This window comes from Mustela nivalis (assembly GCF_964662115.1).
Source record: "Mustela nivalis genome assembly, chromosome: 9".
NCBI classification, from domain to species: Eukaryota; Metazoa; Chordata; class Mammalia; order Carnivora; family Mustelidae; genus Mustela; species Mustela nivalis.
In genome coordinates, this window is record NC_139028.1 from 106,354,459 (window position 1) to 106,376,161 (window position 21,703).

At 35.7% G+C, this 21,703-nt stretch overlaps 1 protein-coding gene, 1 long non-coding RNA gene and 1 pseudogene across 3 annotated transcripts in view; 2 read left to right on the forward strand and 1 right to left on the reverse strand.

Moving 5' to 3' along the window:
- Positions 1-804: 804 nt before the first annotated feature.
- The window catches only part of LOC309873044, a 44,036-nt gene continuing 23,137 nt past the window's right edge, over positions 805-21,703 (reverse strand). Inside the window, exons 2-3 of the long non-coding RNA XR_014316169.1 lie at positions 15,003-15,084; positions 805-1,024 (exon numbers count right to left, since the gene is read on the reverse strand). This is a non-coding gene — a long non-coding RNA (uncharacterized lncRNA). The remainder of the gene's footprint in view (positions 1,025-15,002; positions 15,085-21,703) is intronic.
- LOC309841296 (olfactory receptor 8J2-like) lies at positions 6,381-7,319 on the forward strand (annotated as a pseudogene). Its single transcript has one exon. The product of its transcript is annotated as an olfactory receptor 8J2-like (transcript).
- Positions 15,768-16,709, forward strand: LOC309841297 (olfactory receptor 8K3-like; the record flags this gene model as incomplete). Its single annotated transcript, XM_082684187.1, has 1 exon — positions 15,768-16,709. One exon carries the CDS (start codon positions 15,768-15,770, stop codon positions 16,707-16,709), a length of 942 nt encoding a protein of 313 aa, XP_082540313.1.

Below are 21,703 nucleotides of genomic sequence, written 5' to 3' on the forward strand. Positions count from 1 at the left end.
CATTAATAGCTTTTTTGATTTCAACTTGGTTAGATTTTAGTTCTTTTATTTCTCCAGAAAGGGCTTTTATATCTCTCGAGAGGGTTTCTCTAATATCTTCCATGCCTTTTTTGAGCCCGGCTAGAACCTTGAGAATTGTCATTCTAAACTCTAGATCTGACATATTACCGATGTCTGTATTGATTAGGTCCCTAGCCTTTGGTACTGCCTCTTATTCTTTTTTTTGTGTTGAATTTTTACATCTTGTCATTTTGGCCAGATAAGAGTAAATGAAGGGGCAAGTAAAATACTAAAATGGTGGCAACAACCCCAGGAAAATATGCTTTAACCAAATTAGAAGAGATCCAAAATCGTGAGTGGGGAGAAAGGGGATAAAAAGAGGTTCAAAAAGAAAGAAAGAAAAAAAAAAAAAAGAGAAGAAAAAAAAAAAAAGTAAAGAAAAAAAATTTTTTTAAAAAAAGAAGACACCTGAGGAAAATGTAAAAAAGAAAAAATATATATATTAGATAAACTTTCAGAAAGTGGTTGTTTTTCTGTTTCCGGAATTGCTGTTCTTCTTCTCTTCGATCTGCCAATGGATTTTCAGGTGTTTGCAATCTTTAGATAAGCTATCTAGCTGATCTCCGGCTAGCTGAAGCAGTCTCAGCTTGCTACTTCTCCGCCATCTTGACTCCTCCCCCCTCCCCAATGCTTTCTTAACCCAAACAACTGTCCTGTGATCTAAAAGATGTATGCACAGTATCCTAGGCTATGTTAAGCAGAACTCCTAGAACACACTGATTTGCATATTGTATATTTCCCATAATCAGGCCCTCCTAGTTCCAGAAAGACCCCTGTCACACATCGCTAGGTTGAAAAACAGAGTAATAAAGACTTATGATGATCCTGAAGCACTAGTAAAGGTGGGAGCAAAGAAGAGCAAAGGGTCTTTGTCTCTGAGCATTGACCCTCTTGCCTTCTCCTCTCTTTCACAGCAAAATCTGGAGTAATCTTTCATCCATCGGTACAGGGATGCTAGCCATTCCTGGAAGGATGTCATAAGAAAATTGAAAAGGCAATTATTTTATTGCATATAATAGAAAAAATTATTATCGAGAATATATATAAATTAAATTACATATACATGCACAATTTTAAAACCACATAACTAGTGTTAGTATATATATGTATCCAAAAATATAACAGTAAATACATTTTATTTTTTAAAGAAGACAGTATGGATGACCTTATACTAAATGAAATAAGCTAGTCACAGAGGGACAAATACTACATGATGCCATCCATGTGAGGTATAAAAATAAAAAATCTGTAATGTCATTACCTGCGCATATATATGTGTGTGTATATATAGGTATGTAGACATATGTGTGTCTCTTACAAGTAGTTTGAAAGGTAAAATTCTGTGATGCATGATGATCCTGTCCTATCTTAGAATTTTATGTTTAATCAAATTAAGTTTATTTGAGATCATATTCACAATTTAAAAATTGGACAATACTTCTTGTGCAATAAATAATAAAGTTCAAATGAGAGAACAAATTGTAATATAAAGCATCAATAAAAATGGAAAGTGTAAAGGCCATACTTGTTTCCTAAAAAATGCTAAATACACAGGGAAGTTGGCAGAGCTGATGAGGGAATAAAGTCCTATTGACTGACCAGGGTACAGACTAACTTTGGTAACATGACAGATAATCTACAAATGACATTTCAGAGGAGGCAACAACAGAACCTTCCTGTGGATACCTGGACTTTGGAAAGGACCTCAAGGACTTCAATTCATCCTCATAGTAACTTAAGATGTGTAAATACCTTTGTTATTTCCTCTTGATGGCCCACAATTTGACCGTTACTTCAAAAATGGTAGAACCTAGGGGTCCCTGGGTGGCTCAGTGGGTTAAGTGTCTGCCTTCAGTTCAGGTCATGATCTCAGGTACTGGGATTGAGCCCCACATGAAGGTCTATGCTCAGCCAGGAGCCTGCTTCTCCCTCTCTCTCTGCCTGCCTTTCTGGCCTGTGTGTGATCCTCTCTCTATGTCAAATAAATAAATAAATAAAATATTAAAAAAAAAAAAAGGTAGAATCTAGAATGGCCTATACCTGTGCTAGATACTAGAAACACTGAGATGAAGTGTCCTGCCCTAAAGTAGTGAATATTCTAGAGAACATTATGGAGGTTATCACTGTTTTTTTATGAATTAATATCATATTAAAGATAGATGCTGGAACTGAAATCAAAACCTCATATTTTATTTTAGAATTTTAAGGTGGATATTATATTCAGTCATTCACTTACTCATCATCCATTGCATCAGTCAGTAAGTCAGCAAATATATTTTAACACCTACTCTTTCTTGGGTAGTAATTTGGAAGTTATTAATACAAAGACAAGCTATTTAGACATACCTTTTTCACTTAAAAAGATAACAGACTAGGGACGCCTGGGTGGCTCAGTTGGTTAAGCAGCTGCCTTCGGCTCAGGTCATGATCCCAGTGTCCTGGGATCGAGTCCCATATCGGGCTCCTTGCTCTGCAGGGAGCCTGCTTCTCCATCTGACTCTGCCTTCCACTCTGTCTGCCTGTGCTCGCTCTCGCTTGCTCTCTCTGACAAATAAATAAAATCTTAAAAAAAAAAAAAAGATAACAGACTAGAAAATCCCACACAAGAAATAAAGTAAAATGTTATCAATATTTAATTACAGTACTTATACATGTGTGGGGAAATATCACAGATTATACAAAAAAAATGCATTTTCCATCAAATAATTTTAATTAAAAATCAGAATTAGGACCAGGCATTTGATGGATACCTTCTAAAAGTCTCCAGAATGACTGAAATTTAGTCTTCTTATTACCATAAACATTTTGAATGACTATTATGGCAACTACACCAGGTCTTATTCTTGACTAGAATGGAGCCTTTGCCTTCAGTTCTATTCCCAACATGCACAGTAAAATGGAACACTGGCGCCACAATCCTGGGCTTTCCAACTGTTGGATTTTCTCCACCCCAGGGCCAGCAGCCACACTTCCCAACCACCACAGGGGACAATTCAAAAGAAACAAACACCCAAAGGGTGGAATCATTGCACGAGATTGTTACTCAATAGTATCATCTAAACAAATGCCTAAGCTGGTCCCACATTTTCACTCTCTGGGTGCAATTCCTGTGTGGAGACTTGCATAATTGGTCTTTCTTTCCCTGAGGAACCAGAACTTTATCTGGGAATTCCTGTTTTCATGTGTAGGGACTGAACCTATGAGTGAGCTTATTTTAGTGTGCTGCTCCTCAGAAACTACAGTCACAGGTAAATTTCTTCAGCGTGCTTCCTGCAGAACCTTCACAGTGGGTCTCAGCAGATCTCTGGACAGGTAGGTTCACCCCAACCATTTACTTAGTACTCATCTTGGATGTGAAGACCATGTACCTTGGGAGCTTTATGGATTCAAATCAGACTCAGGACTGAAATATCTTTTCCGTTCTCTTCTGAAGACTTAAATCTCTGTTCTCTGAATGCTAAGTGAAAGGGACAAAGAAATGACTCAAAGCGTGGTCCCCAGCATCCCTGCTGATAAATTAGACAGTGTGAGCATTTCCACAGAACAACGAAGGTTCTATTTTACTTTAGGATAAAGAGGAATGTTTCTGCTTTAGAGCTGGCATACTGATGTTTTTGAAAGCACTCTCTACTGAATGGGAATCTTAAGTGATTTGAAATATCTGATTTCTTCTCCAAGACAGACCCTTTAAATTGTTTAACCTCAAGAAAAAGAAGTCTCTCCCCTCCCTGATGTTCACATTGTCCAGGGTGACAAACCCTATGATGGGAAGGTTCTCTGATGCCAGCTGGCAGGCTTTCAGATGCCGGTGGACACTGACTGCTTCTGTCGAGGTGCAGCTGGTCACATTTACACAACTCAGGTGTAAATAAGTTTAAGACAAATTGTATAGTTAGAGACCAATAGAATATTTCTTGAAATCATTTCAGTAGCTATTTAAAACATTTTCAGTATGGTTTCTTGGCCAAATAGTAATATAAATGATGAATATTAGGTACATTTTTTTTAAAGTTCTTTTCCTGACATGTTAGCATTTTGGTAGACTTATATTTCTTTTCAAAAACAAACTTGAAAAAAATATATGTAAAAATCTGACATAACTTCATCAGAAACAAATCCAAAAACTTTCTGAAGAAACAAGAGAAAAATACTTTAATTCAAAAGACTTATCAAAAGACAAAAAAGCAATCCTAGCTTTGCCATTAGTACTATTTATTTAGAAGAAGCAATTAATAACAGGTAATTATATATACAAATATATCTCTTTGAAGCTAACTGCATGAATTCACATCCACAGTCCAAGATTTTGGCTATTGTTGTTTTGTTCTGTCTTGTTTTGTTTTTACTTTGCTAAATTAAGGATAAAGTTACTGAGTGTATTATATCTCAGAGTAAAACAGTAAACATGAAAGCAGAACTGCTTTCATGTTCAGTGAAATGAACTGAAACACTCACTGTTTCAGTTTCAGTCAAATTAAAATGTTTTGTTTAAACAGGAAATGTTTTGTTTAAAGTGAGTGTTGCCACTGTGTTTTCCACCAGAAGTTTACCTATGCATTTCTTTTCAGATGTGGTGGTAAGTGAAAAGAGATATGAGATATCTACTGCAACACAGTTGTATAACCTGACTAGACATACCTAATGTAGGTATTAAAATATCTTTGATTAAACACACACCACAGATTTAAGAAAGAATTAGTTTTCAGGGGAACACAGCCTGATTTATTTGTTACATATGTAGCTAGAAATCACATGTCCCCGTTGCCTAGATACACAAAATTTGATTCACTTACTATTCCCATTTCAACTATGAAGCTCCCCAATGGGGTAGAATGAGGAATGGGTCACTGGGACACAAACAGGAAACACTAGAAAAATCATGTAAAACATGCTAATAACAAGAACAGATAGTGCCAATTATTCTGCATTCATTGTTAACAAACTCTGTACTAATAATACTTGCTTGCCTAGTATCTCAATACATTCATACAACACAAGGATATACTTAATAAAAATCACACAGCTAGTAACTGGTGGCCTAACACCCAACCAACCAAGTGGCCAAACAAACAAGCAAACAAAACACATAAATTAAAGCAAAACCATAAAGCCATACCATTCACCAATATCCTATATAGATTCTTCACATGACTTAGACTCATTGAGCCTCAACTGTTCAATCAGACATAAAGATAACTACATCCACCTTCTAGGACACTTTTGCTGAATAATGAGATAATTATTCTGAAATGGCTAGCATAGTCCTGGGCCCAGAGTACACTACACTCTTCACCTTAGAGTTCTCTGCACAAAGAACACAACGTGATCAAACGTGAGGAAATCAAACCTACAAGTAATATTTTGTGAAACGTGAAAATAGGTTTTAAACATTTGAAAAGAAATAAGTACAAACTGGGAAAAAAGAGAGAGTAAGAAGAAAAAGAAAAGAAAGGAAAAAAAGAAAGGAGGGAAGGAAGGTAGGAAAAGAAAAGAAGGGAGGGAGAAAGAAAGAGAGAGAGCGAAAGAAAGAAACAAAAGAGCGAGCTGCCAGAAAGCCAGGATAAAGCAGCATCTGAGCAAGTAGAGGTTGGAGTGGTAGGAAGGAGAGTTCATTTGGCAGAAGAAAGGAAATGTAAGTTAAAAAAAAAAAAAAAGTTTCTTATTGACACTAAGAAACAAGACTACTGAGGTGTAGTCGGTTGGTGGACAGCTGAAGCAGCATCGATCATTAGATAGAAAGTGATAGAAAGTGAAGGAAAACCTAGCATACACAAAGAATTTTGGACAGAAATATAAAATTTCCAAGGTTGATGACAGGTTATAGGCCAAAGAGAAAGCTAGTGGCGTCTAAGGAAAAAAAATAACTGAAAGTCACTGGAAGTCACTCTGGCTCAACAACTTCTCCATAGCTATCTTTTATCATTCAATACATATACCGAAGCATGTTTGCATATACGTAAATATATATTCATGCAATATTGTAATTACTATGTTTAAAATATACATATAAATATTAATACATACACTAAAGTATATTAATATATATTCAATGAATATGAATTATATCCAACACAGAAGTGAAAAATTAATAGCTTGGTACAGCAGTTCTAACAACATGAAATTGGTATCTACAAAGTTTATATTTCTGAATATTTTTAAAGGACTGGTAGAAATACAAATAAAACTGATACCTTTAATTATGAACAGAAATAATCCCACTTAAATAAAATGGTTTACAATCTTGCATCTGCCAGAAAAATTTACCTACCATCTATTACTTCACTTTCATTTTCCCATAGAGGATGAGAACAACAAAATAAATGGCCTCAGAAAATCTCACCCAGGTGACTGAGTTCATTCTCATGGGAGTCTCAGATCGCCCAGACCTCCAGATTCCACTCTTCTTTGTTTTCCTGCTGATCTATGGGCTGACCATGGCAGGGAACCTGGGCATCATCACCCTCACCAGTGTTGACTCTCAGCTCCAAACGCCCATGTACTTCTTCCTCAGGCACTTGGCTATCATCAATCTTGGCGATTCTACTGTCATTGCCCCCAAAATGCTGGTAAACTTCTTGGTTACAAAGAAAACCATATCCTACTATGGATGTGCAGTCCAGCTGGGTGGGTTCTTAGTTTTCATTATTGGTGAGACTTTCATGCTGGCTATAATGGCTTATGACCGCTATGTGGCTATTTGCAAGCCCCTGCTCTACATGGTGGTGGTCTCTCCACAGATGTGCATACTGCTGGTGTCCCTCACTTACCTCTACAGTCTGACCACAGCACTGACTGTCTCCTCCTGTGTATTCTCCATGTCATACTGTTCTTCCAATGTCATCAACCATTTTTATTGTGATACTGTCCCTTTGTTGGCATTGTCCTGTTCTGATACCTACATCCCAGAAACAATAGTGTTTACCTCTGCAGGGACCAACTTATTTTTCTCTATAAGTATTGTTCTAACATCCTAATTCAACATTGTCCTTGCCATTTTGAGGATCCGTTCTTCAGAGGGCCGACGAAAAGCCTTTTCCACCTGTGCCTCTCACATGATGGCTGTCACTGTGTTCTATGGGACCCTTTTCTTCATGTATTTGCAACCAAGGTCCAACCTCTCCTTACGTACTGATAAAATGACCTCTGTCTTCTATACCCTGGTGATACCAATGCTGAATCCCCTCATCTACAGCCTAAGGAATAAAGATGTAAAGGATGCTTTGAAGAGATTGCTAAATATACTTTCTTTGGTCAACTAATACATCTTTGTATTAGCAAAAATTATTTGAGGTTGCAATAGAAAGCATTAAGATTTTCTTATTGAAATCCATGGAATTTTTAGCTATTTATTACCTCTGCATTTAATAGAGATGAGCTTTTCAGGAGTAAATACAAACCCTTAAATGAAGACTCTTGTAGTTTTAAATTTACTTCAATTTGGAAGCCTGCCACGGGTTATTTAGCAATTCAGTAACATGGCGAAATCAGTTGCATTTTTATGCCCTAACAATGTAACTGAAAAAGCAAAATTAAGGAATCAATTCCATTTACAATAGAACCAAAAACCATAAGATACCTAGGAATAAACATAATCAAAAAGGTAAAGGATCTGTACTCTAACAACTACAGAACACTTATGAAAGAAATTGAGGAAGACACAAAGAGATGGAAAAACATTCCATGCTCATGGATTAGAACACTGTGAAAATGTCAATGCTGCCAGAGCAAGCTACACTTTCAAATGAATCCTTATCAAACACTTTCAACATTGTTCACAGAGCTGGAACAAACAATCCTAAAATTTGTATGGAACCAGAAAAGACCCCGAATCGCCAAGGGAATGCTGAAAAAGAAAACCAAAGCTGGGGGCATCACAATGCCTGACTTCAGGCTATATTACTGTGATCATCAAGACAGCATGGTATTGGCACAAATACATGTATGTGTTTTCTAAAAATAATGATGTTGTCACGTGTTTTAGTTTCCCAGGGCCACTATAACAAATCACCAATGACTCAGTGGCTTGATATAACAGAACTTATCCCATAGTTCTGGAGTTGTGAAGCTCAAAATGAGTCTCACTGGGCTACAATCAAGATGTCAGCCCACTATGTTCTTTTCTGGACTGCCATGGAAGAATCCATTTCTTTTCCTCTTCCAGCTTCTAGAGGCAACTCTCATCCTTTGCTTGGCAATCCCTTCTAAGCAGTGACCCTGCTACTCTGACCTCTGTTTGCATTTTCACATATCCTTCTGACTTGGTCTCGGTTGTCTCTCTCTCCTTCTTGGGATTATATTGGTCCCACCCAGAAGAGTACAGGATAGCCTCCCATCTGGAGGTCCTTAACCAGCAAATCTCTTCATGTGGAAGGCACCATGTTCACAGTTCTGGGAATCTTTGCTAGGGTAGAGAACCCATTTCTGCCTCAAATATCTATATCCATATTGGCATATTTTATGAAACTGGGCAATCCAAAGTTTTCATGTCTCATTGACTAGTACTCGGTGGAGTAGTGTCACAAAAGCTTACACTAGTTACTCTCTCTACATTAGCTACAAGATTTGTCCTAAACAATCTATACACATAGTCCTTTTGAAGGATAAGTAGAAAGTATTTGATTAAGGTTTCCAAATGATATGCATACAATATATATGGGCTCACATATCACTTATACACACTTAGGCTTCCAATGGAGATTTTCTTATCCCTTAATGTTGGGATTAATGTAGAGCATGAAATCATCCATAATAACTGGCTTGCTAAAATGTAACAAGGAGGCTACTTGGGGCAATGGAAGGTTCCAGAGAATGGCATTGGCCTTTGGAATGCTGAGGCCTGGGAGAACACTTTGCCAGGTGAAAGCTTCCCCGAAGCTTTATTAGCGCAAACAGCTGTCCTGTGGACTAAGAGGTGTGTGCATTGTTCCCTAAAGTTATGTTTAGCAGAAGTCCCAGAACATGCTGATCAGCACATTGTAACTTTCCAGTAATCAAACTCTTCTATTTTCTGTAACACTTCTTGTCACACATCACTTTGCTCAAGAGAGTAATAAAAACTTCCGAATATCCCGAAGCACAAATAAAGGTGACAGCAAAGAGCAAAGGGTCTTCATCTCTGAACGTTAAGCCCCTTGCTTTTTCCTCACTTTCACAGCAAAGTCTGGAGTAATCTTTCATCCATTGGTGTAGGGATTGCTTCCCATGCCCCGCGCCTTAAAGTCTACCTAAGTATGGTTTCAGTTGCAAATACCATCTCCCTGCAAGTCCATAAGACTTCATCAGATGTCTACATGCCATATGGCACATCTATCATCTCTGCTTTCCAAATGGCTATTTCTACAAGCTACCTCCATGGAAAGGAAAAAAAAAAAATTTCAAAGAAACCATTCAAAAAAGAAGTAAAAATCATTGCAGATACAGGTGGCAGGAGACAAAATAGAGGTTTCTATGCTAGGTCAGGTCTCCTTCTGCTTAGAGAAACTAACTGCTCTACCACAAAATAATTCTCCACTGTACTTCTTTTATCCCTCATATATATTGGATCTTAACCTAATACTGGTGCATTTCTCTTACTCATTCTCTCTGTCCCTCCTTACTTTTCTGTCTCAGTTAAAAGCTACAGAAATGTTTTCCTTTTATTAAGCAGAACTATTACTTATAAAGCCTAAGACCATGCAATAAATAATGCCACCAGTTGTCACTCCCTGTTCTACACACCTGTCCAGAATTGGTTTTGACTCTTTCAGTACATAAAAGTACTTGTACAAACAACAACCGTCAACTAGGTTGGAAAAATTTTGTTACCAAAAATTTGTCATCAATCTTTGATACAAACTCTTACCTCACCTCACAAAATGTACATGACTTGGGTTAACTAAAATGTAAATATCAAAATATCTACTTCTTAACGCCAAGTCACAAACATAATTTGAGCTATAGGTGTCAGAAAAGGGAATGATTTAAAAAAAAACAAACACTCAAATTCATATTTCAAAGAACTAATAGATTATTGAATGATAGAAATTAATGTTTACCCAATCACAAAGTGATTAATTTAAAACATGTACTCAGATTATATATAAATTTAAAACCCTTATTAAATACTTAAGTAAAAAACTTCCATATTAAGGTATGTTTACTCAAAATATTGCCTTGAGACCAATGGATAGTCAATAGGATGCAAGCTAACATCTTCTATGATTTATGACATCTTCCTTTATACTGTAATCGCTTTTCTTTTTGTTTGCTTCTTCTCTCACAATTTTTCAGAATTTTTTAAATTAATTTATTTATTTTCAGAAAAACAGTATTCATTATTTTTGCACCACACCCAGTGCTCCATGCAATCTGTGCCCTCTATAATACCCACAACCTGGTACCCCAACCTCCCACCCCCCCCGCCCCTTCAAACCCCTCAGATTGTTTTTCAGAGTCCATAGTCTCTCATGATTCACCTTCCCTTCCAATTTACCCCAACCCACTTCTCCTCACTAACTCCCCATGTCCTCCATGCTTTTTGTTATGCTCCACAAATAAGTGAAACCATATGATAATTGACTCTATCTGAATTTCATCAAACCATATGGAATTACAAACTTTGAAAGAGAAAGGCACTGTGGGAGACACTCAGGACTAGCACACAACTAGGGCTGGAGATTGGCTGCCCACAAGGAGGGGCTGTCCCTCCAGGAGGCTACAGCTCAGCAACTTCTCCACACCCACCAGGAGGATGAGAAATTAGCTAAGCACATGTCCAGGAGGAAAAACAGAATCTGGAAGTCTCCTCCCACCCACTCTGCTAGAAGGTATATGTCCAGGTGTGTGTCAATGTTTGGTCACTCCAACAACTACTTCATCTGCATTATCACCGCCACAGACATTCAAATAGTCATGTTATGTTAAAATTAGTGTGTATCTGGGGAGCCTGGGTGGCTCAGTGGGTTAAAGCCTCTGCCTTTGGCTCAGGTCATGATTCCAGGGTCCTGGGATCAAGCCCCACATTGGGATCTCTGCTCAGCGGGGAGCCTGCTTCCTCCTCTCTCTCTGCCTGCTTCTTTGTGATCTCTTGTCTATCAAATAAATAAATAAAATCTTAAAAAAAAAAAACTAATGTGTATCTATCCCTATTATTATTCCTGAACTTCTTTGTTGACTTGGGTTATACGTAGTGCATTTTTCCATTTCAAATTGAGATGAATATTTGGGTTCCTTTAAAAAAAAAAAAGTGTATTAAATCAAAGAAAACAATATTAGCTCTATAAAGTATATCTAGTTATTTGCTGCAAATTTTACCATTCCTTCAAGCAATATATATTCATAAGTGTGATGTCCACAGTATTAAATGGTATGTACTAATGGTGGAATGTATGTGGAAAAAAGAGATCTTGGAATAGATCCATCCTTGTGTAAATAAAAGAATGTGCTCATTTTATCCCAAAGCAGGGCCCCAGGAGATATTATGACATATTCATACATGGGTCAGTGGGGACCGCATGCACAAGTCATTAACTGTAGTGATGCATGTAGAAGTCACAAGCTGGGAACTAATTAAATGCCTGTTACTATGGCAGCAAACCTATAGTACATGGGGTCAGAGACAGATTATGGCAATTTTATTAAACAGAGACCAGCAAAACATTGATGTATAAGTAAAAAATAAAATTCAAAAACATGTAGTTGAGGGAGAATCTTAGAGTAGAATTAGTTATATAACACCCTGTGTGTGCACTTCAAAGCATACATAATGCTCACTTTAAAAAGCTGTAATTCTTTTTAAGAACCTTTATCAACTTTTGTGGAGGAGCTACATGTGTGGAATTATGATGAGCAGGCACATGGGATGTTGTGTTAGGGTTCATTTACTCAGTTTACTCCCTTAAGTAAAAGAAAAGAAAACAAACTAACAATATACACATATCCATAATTTTTATTCCTTCTTAACTTTTTTTTGCAGTTAATGAAAATATGTATTTGAAAATAACTGGTTTCTTGAGGATATTTTATGACAGTTAGTGAAAATATTCCTGAATTTTTAAAACACTGTAGGTCATGTGTAATAGGTTTTTTGTCTTTTATTCTTAGATTTAAAATATGGAAGAGGTCATTGTGGAAAACACTGAAATTTTATGTAATTCACAGATGATTATACTATGTATCAGAGAAATGATCTACTTAGATCCAAATATTTGAGTGAATACAATGAAAATAACTTAAAAAAAGTTGAATATATATATGTATATATACATATATAACTTAAAATAACTTAATAATTTACTTAAAATAACTTAAAAAATTATATACACATATATACATATGTGTATATGTATATATATACATGTGTACATATACATTCAACTTTTTAAAGATATATATATACATATCTGTACATACATCTGTATGTACAGATATGTACATATCTGTACATATACATTCAACTTTTTAAAGATATATATATACATACAGATATGTATATATATGTATACAGATATGTGTGTGTGTATATATATATATTTTTTTTCAACTTTTTTTACAGTTATTTTCATTGTATTCACCCAAATATCTGGATATAAGTAGATCATTTCTCTGATACATAGTATTATATATATGTGTGTGTGTGTGTGTGTGTGTGTGTGTGTGTGTATTTCCACAATTGGGAAATCAGTTACTCTGAATAATTAACAAAGACCAGTGGTATCATTTCTTGCTCTCGGATGCTTGGGAATAACCAAGAATTGCATTCACGCTCTCAGGGGAGTGTCTCAAAGGGAGAAGATGTTCATAAATTCTCTGACAGCATTCAGGTCTAATAATCACACAGAGGAACAAGAAGACCGTCTTCACTTAAGGTGAATAGATGGCATTGATTATATTGATTACTACATCAGCTGCAATGATGATTTTGGATCCCTGTCTTCCATTTAAGTGACCCATATGAGTATGATCAGCAAAGCCAGAATCAGTACAGTACATCATGCATGTAAAATCATCTTTCTTCATAACTAGGTTTTCTGGAGTAATGATACATGTTTACCACTATGAGTATATTCTTTGAAGGTGGTAAGGGACCTCATTTCGATTTGTTATTATTTCTACATTTATATTGAGATTTTAGACAATAAACATCGTGAAGTGGGAGTAAGCATTTTTGCAAGCTCAACTTAGAATCCTCCTCTTCCTCTCCCTCTCTTTCTCCCTCCTTTTAATACATGTACAACATTCTCAATATGACCAACCTTTTTATCTCAGTTGAGGCTATTTACAAAATGTTATAGAATATTGAGTTGAGGTTGAGTGTTCTCATTTGCATAAGAGGACATCCTTGGCCTCCATGCCCATTCCCCAGGTCCTAGTACAGCGCTGGAGTTTCTGCTTCCATCGGATAGGAGTCAGGTTTGATGCTCACTTTCCTCGTTTCTTTCCAGGCAGTGCTTGGGTAGGACTGGTGCGAAGAGGGCCACATAAATATTTACTCCATTGAGTTTCAGAAGAACTCCATAGTGTCAGAAGAACGCTGCACAGGCACCCTATAATTTTCATTTTTTTTAAGATACATTTTTAATCACTGTCACCTTCTACACATTCTCTTAGTGAGATTTTGATCATAAAAGCATTGTACAAATATGACTAATTTTAGCAAATTGACATTTTTATAACACTAAATGTAGTATTTGGGAGCATAGTATTTCTGCCAGTTTGTTTAGGATTTCTATAATATTTCCCTCAAAATTGTTAACTTTTACTTTTTAAGAGTAGGTACAGTGTAGTTTTTATTAGATATTCTATCACTATGGCATTTCCCTTTTAGTCTTAATTTTTATTGCTTTTGTCCATTCTAATTAGTATTAATTCTTCATCTATTCAAATGCTCAACTGTGTTTCTAACTCATTGTGGTAATATGAATTCTAATTATAATTTTCCAAAATTAAACCACCCAGACAAATAAGTGATCAACACAGCTTAAACAACTGTCCTGTAGTTCTTATATTCTATTAAATTTAATATCAATGACATATTAATATTGTTTATGGTATATATATGAGAAAAAGCAGATCTATATCTATATCTATATCTATATATAATGAACTTATAAGCCTGAATATGTTCTGTGTCTCTTTTATTATTGTATCTTTCTATTTTAAATCATGATTTTATCTTCTAAGGATGAGTTGCAGTGGGGTTCACATTTTTTCAATCTGGAGTAGTTAGTAAAATAATATGGGTGCTTTTTTTAAAGATTTTATTTATTTATTTGTCAGAGAGAGAGCACAAGCAAGGGAAGCAGCAGGCAGAGGGAGAAGCAAGCTTCCTGCTGAGCAAGGAGCCTGATGTGGGACTTGATCCCAGGACCCTAGGATCATGACCTGAGTAACAGCAGCTGTTTAACCAACGGAGCCACAGGCATCCCTGATTTTTATTTTCTATGAAAGTTTGGAAGCACCTGTGTTTAAAAACAATCTGAAGGAGAAAGGAGTTAGAAAAGTAGAGATCTATAAGGTGCAAACCTGAAATAAAATGTATTGACACAGAACATTTATGTAGACTTGATTGAAGATGACACAAAGTGTTAAGAATAATAATAAAAGTTGGGACGCCTGGGTGGCTCAGTTGGTTGGATGATTGCCTTCGGCTCAGGTCATGATCCTGGAGTCCGGGATCGAGTCCCGCATCGGACTCCCAGCTCCATGGGGAGTCTGCTTCTCTCTCTGACCTTCTCCTCTCTCACCTTCTCACTCTCTCTCTCTCAAGTAAATAAATAAATAAATAAATAAATAAATAAATAAATAAATAAATAAAAATCTTAAAAAAAAAAGAATAATAATAAAAGTAAAATATAGTAAATGTACTCCATTTGTCTCTGTGCTGTATCCAGTGGGCTTTATTTAGACCACATAATCATTTGCCTTGCTCCATGTCATTTAAATGAATAAAATTAAGTACTTACAATGAATCACGCCATATCTCCTTCTCTTCACTCCCTATTACTCTTTCATTCATGTACTTCATGCAGTATTATTTGCCAGCACCTAAAACATTTGAAATAGGATCCCCTAATTTAGAGTGATAGTTCTCTTTCTTGCTTAAGTGTATTTATAGAGTTTACTGGATGATTTTAGGTGGTATATGAGTAAATACATTCTAATAATTTTTACTTGTCTTAAGATGTGCTAGAAAATACAACCACACAATTAAACCTTTCATTTCAGAGATATTAGTGCTAAGGTCAAAGCAAAGGTAAGAATGTTAGATAATTCTTCTTTTCCATATTGAATAACTTGTCAATGCAGGCCTTATTGGTGTACAACATATCACAGATCAAAAACTGAAAAATTCCATAACAAAGTGCTAAATACTCAGATACATTCTCATAGAAAAAATAACATTTGTTTATGTACATTAGAGTGGGCATGTTGGAAATGTCTGCATAGTAGCTAAATTTTGTATCATCATAAAAAATCATTAAATAATATTTAAACTCATAAAAGCATAGTGGAACAAGCATGCATTAAACATGGGTAGTGGAATGGGAATACTATTAGTTCCATGTCCAGTGATGGAGGTGGCCTTATTTTAAATTAACCCATCTAAAAAATTGTATTTATCTTAACCACAATGGCTTTGGCTCCTAAAATGTCAACAGCCATTGTCTCCTGAAACCCAATGACTCTTGTGATCGTTTTTCACACAGCAATTTTCCTTAACAGCCTGGATGAACAAACAAAATCTAACAGCGCTAACAGAATTCATCCTAATGGGAATCACGGACCGTCCGGAGTTGCAGGCTCCCTTCTTTGGGCTCTTCCTCGTCATCTACACAGTCTCCATGGTGGGCAACCTGGGCATGATCATCCTTACCAACATGGATTCCAGACTCCAAACACCCATGTACTTCTTCCTCAGACACCTGGCTTTCATTGATCTTGGTTATTCAACAGCTGTGGGACCCAAAATGCTGGTAAATTTTGTAACTAACCAAAATACAATCCCCTACAATTGGTGTGCTATACAGCTGTCTTTCTTCATCTTGTTCATCATCAGTGAGCTTTTCATTCTGTCCGCAATGGCCTATGACCGCTATGTGGCCATCTGTAATCCTCTGCTCTACACAATTGCTATGTCACAAAGGGTGTGCTGGGTGCTGGTAATCATCCCTTATGTCTACAGTGCTTTTCTTTCTGTGATAGTCACCGAAAAGATTTTCACATCATCCTTCTGTGGCCATAATGTTATTAGACATTTTTACTGTGATAGTCTTCCCTTGTTAACTTTGCTTTGCTCAAGCTCACATGATATTGAGTTGATAATACTGATCTTTTCAGCGTTTAATTTGGCTTCATCTCTTCTGATAGTGCTTGTGTCCTACATCCTCATCCTAATGGCCATTGTTAGGATGAACTCTGCAGAGGGCAGGCACAAGACCTTCTCCACCTGTGGATCTCACCTTACAGTGGTTCTTGTATTATACACCACTCTATTCTTCATGTATCTGCAGCCCCAATCCAATCATTCCTTTGATACAGATAAAATTGCCTCTGTATTTTACACTTTGATTATACCTATGCTGAATCCCATGATCTACAGCTTGAGGAACAAAGAGGTAAAATGTGCCCTTCATAGGATATGGAAAAAGTGGCACAAACTACTTATATAGAATTCACTAAAGTCTATGTAAATAATAAATTAAGTTATAGACTACTGTCTCTATGTCACAGGGCTTAGGAATCAGTAATGTGTAAGAGTCATAGAAAACTAGGAATATTTTTTCCTGTTTTCAACTTATAGGTGTTTCAGCAGTGATCATCCTTCTGCTTTCAACTTTGGTTTCAGTAAGAGGTAAAGAGTAAGAGGAAAGAGTAAGAGTAAATGCTTCAGTAAGAGACTAACTCTCACATTGCCAAGTACTTGGGTGACAATCAAAGACAAGTTTTATTTTGTTTAAAATACATCTCTGCTTAGATAATATTTTTTAAAAGACATTTTGTATTTAATATTAAATAAATATGCCCATCCCACTGACATATGGCATAGGGAAGATGGTGCTTACTGCTTTTTTATGGAGGGAATATACACATCAATGATTAATCAAGAATTTCTGCCTTAATAATACTTTAATTTTATCTACTTGTGGATTGGCAGCTCAGATTCTTGTAAGTGATAATTTGTATACCTGTATATACTTGGGAAGGCAGAAATAGAAGTGGTGATTTTCAGAAGGCCTAATTGTGTACATTAAAAAATTCAAAACAACTCTTCATGCTGAACCATTAGAAAGAGTAAGTGGCTTTTGTAAGATTGGTGTAGGTAAGTTCAGCATATGAAAGATCAGTGTTGTTTGTTTGTTTGTTTGTTTTTCCTATATGCTAGCAAAAGCCAGGCAAAAATTTAATATTAAGCTATCTATTATACTGGAAAAACAGATAGCAATCCTTTAATAAACCTAGATTGTTTTTAAAATTATTTTTTAAAATGTCTTAATTTTTTTTTGTAAATAATTCTTCCTTTCTTTATTCCTTCTTTGTTTTTCTGTCTTTCAGGATGATGGAAATTGGTTGTAAAATCTAGTAGGAAAGGCGAAATCCCAAAAAGTTAAAAACAGTCTTGGAGAAAGTATAAATTTGCAAAAGTTACACCACCAGCTATTACAAAGCTATAGTACTTAAGAAAACATTGCTGCAAGTGGCATAACCACTGTTGAAACAGTATGGAGTTTCCTTTAAAAATTAAAGATAGAAATACCATATTATCCAGTAATTTCACTACTGGGTATTTTCCCACAGAACATGAAAATATGAATTCAAAAAAGATATATGCACCTTTATGTTCCTTGAAAGATTATTTACAGTAGCCTAGATAGAGAAGCAGCCTAAGTAGCCACTGATAGAAGAATGGATAAAAATGCGGAATATAGGGGCGCCTGGGTGATTCTGTGGGTTAAGCCTCTGCCTTTGGGTCAGGTCATGATCTCAAGGTCCTGGGATCAAACCCCACATCAGGCTCTCTGTTCAGCAGGGAGCCTTCTTCCTACTGTCTCTCTGTCTGCCTCTCTGCCTACTTGTGGTCTCTCTCTCTCTCTGTCAAATAAATAAAAATATTTTTTAAAATGTAGAATATATATATATCTACATATATATGTGTGAAGTATTATTCAACTATATAAAAGAATGAGTTCTTGCCATTTGTGACAATATGGATGACATAGATCGTATTATGGAAAGTGAAACAAAGAAATACAAATACTACATGAATTCACATATATGGAATATAGAAAATGAAACAATTAAACAAAAAGCAGAAATGAACCCATGAATACTGAGAACAAACTAATGGTTGCCAGAGGGGAGGGGAGTACAGAAATGAGAAAAAATGGGTGAGGAGGAGTGGAAGATACAGACTTCCAGTTTTGGAACGAGTGAGTTAAAGGAACAAAAGCCACAGAGTAGGAAATATAGCTGATTGTATTTTAATAGCATTGAATGGTGGCAGGTGGCAGCTACACTTGCATTGAGCATAACATAAACTATAAATATGTTGATTCATTATGTTGTGCATCTGAAACTAATGTAACATTGTGTGTCAACTGCACTCCAATAAAAGAAAAAAAAAAAAAGAAGGAAACCATTTTCCAGAAATCAGACTAATTGATCAATGGAATAGAATGGTGACTTCAGAAAGAGATCCACATATATATTGTCATCAATATTTCCTGAAAAAAGAAAGAATGATCTTTACAATAAATGCTATTAGGTAATTAATATACTATTTTGAGGAAAAAAAAAAGAAGAAGAATTTGGACACATACCCAGGACCTATACAAAATCAATTCTACTTGGATTAACAATCTATAAGTGAAAAACAACAAACATTTGAAAGGAGATCATAGTGGGACATCTTTGTGGTATAGAAATATGTACAACATTTTAAACAGAACACACAAAACAACAGGTGTCTAAGATTTAAAATGATTGAGTTTGATATGGAAATTCTGCTTATCAAAATTAATACTGTGGAAAGGAAACTTTCATATTGGGAGAGGATGCCTTTATCAGACCTACAGAATCAGACAGAGAGCTGAAAGGGATTCATGTGCAAAATATAAAGGAAACTCTTGAAAATCTATTAATAGTTGACATAAAATACAATGCAAAGATGACAAAAGATGCTAACAATCATGTTTCAAAAAAATACCTAAATGGCCAATAAACACACAAAAATGTTCTTTATTTCATTCAACAATGAATATACCCAACAGAAATACATTCAAGATTAAGCCAATCTAGATTAAATATTCCTGTGGTTGTGAAGGATATGGAATGATCTGTCTTTAATTACCATTTTCAGGAAATGTTTATATATATTAGGACATTTAAAAATAAATTATAAACGATTCTCTTTCATAAATACATGACAAAAATCCAAGTTTTATTATTTTTTAAAAACCCCAAAATGTAAAAGTTATATGTTCATCCAAATGTCAGATGGAATGGAATGTTTATAATACCACCAATCACAAAACCTACAAATTCAAATCAATTCTAACATTTGATGTTAACACAATGAATAACTAATTAGTGGTATATTCACAAAATGACATTGTACACAGACATAAGAATGAGAATTCTAGAGCTACCTATAACAACATAATAACTGAAAGAAGCCAGACAAAAAATAACATCTACAGTATTTCTTTATATGAAGTAACAAAAAATAGGTGAAAACAATTTATGCTGTTAGAAAGCAGTGTAGGAGTTATCCATGTACATGCATATCTGTGTGTGTGTTTGTGTGTGTGTGTGTGTGTGTGTGAGATAGAAGCATGAAGGATTCTTCTGGTGTCCTGATAATGTTTTATTTTTGTTATTGTCATAGCTGTTTAATCTGTGTTCGAGGTGTAAAAATGTATGATGTATGCATTTTTAATATGTGTATTATGCTTTAATAATAAGTTTAAAACTCCACAAATGGGGAGAAACAGCTGCATATATATATTATTATTAGTTTTGTATTTTCCATGATGCATCATTTAAACACCATTATGTCCCCAGACATAAAGTCCTAAAAAGCCACTGTTATAAAAGGAGATAATCAAGCATTATGAGAATAATGAAAATGCCTTTCCTACAGTTACACTGTTTTTTTATTCCAGATCTCTGAGTAGAAAGACTTGAGCAGGAGACACTGTGTGGAAAGGTATCTAACGGAACTTTATTTTTAGGGGAATATAATGATGTCTTGTATAATTACCAGATATACCACAGCATCATTTGAAAACTTTAGGCTTAATTAACTTGTATTCTTTTTCTTCAGAGAGAACCTCAAAAAGGAAGAAAGATGTCAGTAAATCCTTTTCACTGGTTTGTGTCAGGAATGCATGGGAACACATGGGAGATACCCCTCATCAGGGAGAGGACTGCATCTGTCTCTGTGCCTCACTCAGACCACTGACTCTCCAGAGATAGCATCTGATACCCCCGTGGTGATTTAGCCATCTATTTAATTATCTGTTTTGATACCAAGTTTCTGGGTGAATATAGGTTGTAAAGATCTTTATTAAAATTTTTTACTATGATGCAGCAAGCTTATACTCTGAATAATAATAATAATAATAATAATAATAAGGCAATCCCTGACAAGGGAGTTTTGTTAAGAAAATTCTCACCCAGGACATTAAGTGTTTCTGATTATTTTCTTTCATCTAGACCTTACAGAATGTCAAATATTACATATATACATATATATATGTGTATATATACACATATATATATTTAATTGGATGACCTTAATTAAGGTCATTTAGACCTTACAGAATGTCAAATATTATATATATATTTAATTGGATGTTTTTCTGAATTTTTAACCTCAAGAACAATAGATTTCCATAATGTTTTCCAACTACTTCTCAAGTAAAAGGATCATCTCAGGATGTTTATAATGTGGAGGCCAAGAAAAACAGGCTGTACCCACCTTGAGTCTAGCCCTGACATAAAGTGCAGCCATCTTGATGTTCCAGATTATCACAAAATATTTCTTGGGTTCTGACCTACTCAGGTTAGCACTTTAAAAAGTCCCTCTCTCCTTTAATGATTGATCTAAACCCTTGGACTGGAAAAGGGCAAAAAAACCTTATTTGAGCTTCATTTTCTTTTTGTCACACTAATCATCTTTTGCTATTTTCCCCCATGTCTCCTCACCCGACTTCAACTCCTTCGCTGCCATAACTTCCACAGATGATCCTTTCCACTTGGGAAGTTCACCTGAGCAGTCTCCCCTGGACTCAGCTGCCTCTGTCTTTCATAACTCTCTTATACATTCTCCAACTGACCAGTGTTGACCCGAGTAGGTAGGAACAACTCTATGCCCCTGTTTAGCAGGAAGAAGTTGAAGTTCTACCTTCAACAATCTTAAAGATTTAAGGATCAAAATTGTTAAGGGAGGAATGATGTGGGAAACAGAGGCAGGAGAAAGTCATTAAAGTTCTTTACCTACCGACAAGCCCTTGAAACAGACAGAATGGATCTCCCCAGGGGACTTAACTGCTCTCACCTTGAGGTTTTGCTAAGGACAATCCTAGCCTGACCGACCCCCTACTCCATCAGGTCCAACCAGGATCTTGTAAGTCTACTGTAATAATTCCTTTAGGGCACTTTA